The sequence below is a fragment of the Vicia villosa genome, linkage group LG2 (assembly GCF_029867415.1).
Source record: "Vicia villosa cultivar HV-30 ecotype Madison, WI linkage group LG2, Vvil1.0, whole genome shotgun sequence".
Classification (NCBI taxonomy): domain Eukaryota; kingdom Viridiplantae; phylum Streptophyta; class Magnoliopsida; order Fabales; family Fabaceae; genus Vicia; species Vicia villosa.
The window spans coordinates 29,610,057-29,612,547 of NC_081181.1; the positions used below are offsets into that span (position 1 = coordinate 29,610,057).

Below are 2,491 nucleotides of genomic sequence, written 5' to 3' on the forward strand. Positions count from 1 at the left end.
ACTGCGGTATTCATCCATCACTCTTCCTCCAAGACTAAACGTAGACTCAGACGCTACAGTGGAGATAGGTATGGCAAACAAGTCTTTTGCCATCTTTGCAAGGACTGGAAAGCGATTCGAATTTTCCCTCCACCATTTTAAAATATTAAAGTCAATGGTAAACTGACTCTCTATAGACTCTTCCAGATACTTTTCCAAATCATTCTTATCCGCAGAAGAAGAATCAGTGCACTGTAAAAAACGATTGTAACTATAAAGGTCTTCCTTACCACCTAAGTCAAATCGATTCAACTGTGAATCACTTTGGGACCCATGCCTCACATGACTATACTCCATGAATAGTTCATTCAAGCGGGTATCCAACAAATCTCTTAACTTTTTTGCCTCTAATGAATCAAAATTTTGATTGATCAACCAAGTGACAAATTTTAATTTGTATCTAGGATCTAAGACAGAAGAAATCACCAACAACATATTTATCTTCTCAGGCTTTCCCCAATACTTGTCATATTTTTTTTCCATCTTGAAAGCCATGCCCTTTATGAATGAATCTTCACAAATACACATGTTATTTATCTTTGCCCCTATAGCAAATACCTCTAACATATACATATTAGAAGCCACATAGGAGGAACCTGATATCCGAAGTGTACAATCATAAAAGATTTTCAAAATGGAAGAATCGATTGTGCTTCAATCCAGTCTAAGCTTGTGGGTACACCATTTCCCTTTTGAACTAGCTCTTGAGTGTACATGGGATCATGAATTTCAAGTACTTCAAAAGCTTTTTGATGTTTCAAAGCCGAGTCTAACATTAGATAAGTTGAATTCCACCTTGTTTCTACATCAAGGCACGCAAGACCTTTGTACTCGGTGTTTGAGCGTTTTACACATTCTTTGAATTTTGCAAACCTTTGAGCAGAAGACTTGGCATATTTGACTGAACCTCGGATCCTCAAAATTGACTTGTCAAGATCTTTAAACCCTTCCTTAACAATGAGGTTTAGTATATGAGCACAACATCTCATATGTATGTACTCTCCATTCAATACTAAACGATTACATGATAATAGCTTCTTTGTCAAATGTTTAATTGCAAGATCATTTGAGGATGCATTATCAAGTGTGACAGTTAAGATTTGATTAAGTACCCAATCAGTCAAACATGCATCAATAGTGTTTGCTATAATATCTCCCGAGTGGCCTGTGACTTGGACAAAACTTAGAACCCTATTTTGTAAGGTCCAGTTATTGTCAATGAAGTGGACAGTGATACACATATATGTGAGATTTTGAATAGACGTCCATGTATCGGAAGTGAGACAAACTCTTTGACAATGAAGGGCTAGAAAGTTTTTCAATTTTTCCTTTTCTACATCCCATAGAAGCAAAGTATCACGTGCAAGTGTAGTATGTGATATAAGATTGAATTTTGAGTTCAAGCCACTTACAAATTCATGGAAATCTGGATGCTCCACTTTTGAGAAAGGTAACTCCCAAGCTATAAACAATTTCACGAGCAAATACCGCAATCTCTCTTGGTCAAACCTAGGAACTGAAGGGGAAGAAGTAGGATGGCCATCACCATTCATTGAAGGTGTAAGTGTTCTTTGTCTCTTGTTAAAATCATTATTTGGGTTACTCTTGCAAGCCTTAGAATGTGCTGCCATCGAACTCGTTCCATTATACTTGAACTTTTTATCACAATAGTTGCATATAGCTATTTTTTCCAAGTTAGGATCTAGCTTGAAGTGATTCCAAACATCAGATCGATTTTTACGACTTCTAGTTTCGGGTGGTAACATAGTAGTAGTGTTCTGGACAACTGGTGAAGGAGTAGCAAATAAATTTGTTGGCTGACTTGGCTCAGATTCACCATCCATTTTGATATAAACTGCAAAATAAAACACAACACACAATAATAAGTTTAATAGCTAGCAAACCAACTATATAACCTGCAATGTAACATGCCAATTTCAAACGATTCACTGATATAGTGTGTGATAAATGCCAGATAGGTGATTAAATCATTTCAAAAGTGCAGTTGTATTATGTTAATTTGATGTATTTGTCTAAATAATAGTATCATTTATCACTTGAACAATTAAAATGTTTTCTCGTAGCTATTTTTGTTTTTCAACCATATTACTTTCAGATTTTGATTTTGAAATAAGTCCCATTCTTGTTAACCAAAAAAATGAATGTTAGAAGCAAGTTAGTTTCTATACTTTGAGTATATTTCTTAACTTATAAAATGACCATGTGTTATCAAACCCAGAAACTTTATGTAAATCAAACAAAGCATATAACTCTTCAAATAGTATTGTCAACGATGACAACCACAATGACCCCCCTCTTCTTATTTTCATGAACTTAGATGCAACAAAGTTTTAGGTTAAGAAACCTTTTTTAAGCATATATTTTAATGGTGTACTAATACAATATAGGTTAAGGATGTTCTTTAGTAAATTGCCTAGATACTTTTGTGTAA

The 2,491-nt window shown here is 34.7% G+C and overlaps 1 protein-coding gene across 1 annotated transcript; it reads right to left on the bottom strand.

Annotated features, from left to right (window-relative positions):
• Positions 1-668: 668 nt before the first annotated feature.
• LOC131648772 (zinc finger BED domain-containing protein RICESLEEPER 2-like) lies at positions 669-1,883 on the bottom strand. The gene has a single exon (XM_058918499.1). The coding sequence runs from the start codon at positions 1,881-1,883 to the stop codon at positions 669-671; it is 1,215 nt and encodes a 404-aa protein (XP_058774482.1).
• Between the last annotated feature and the right edge of the window lie 608 nt (positions 1,884-2,491).

Excerpts from the sequence above, each read along its gene's own strand:
- LOC131648772 (XM_058918499.1), bottom strand. The coding sequence starts at position 1,883 with ATGGATGGTGAATCTGAGCCAAGTCAGCCAACAAATTTATTTGCTACT.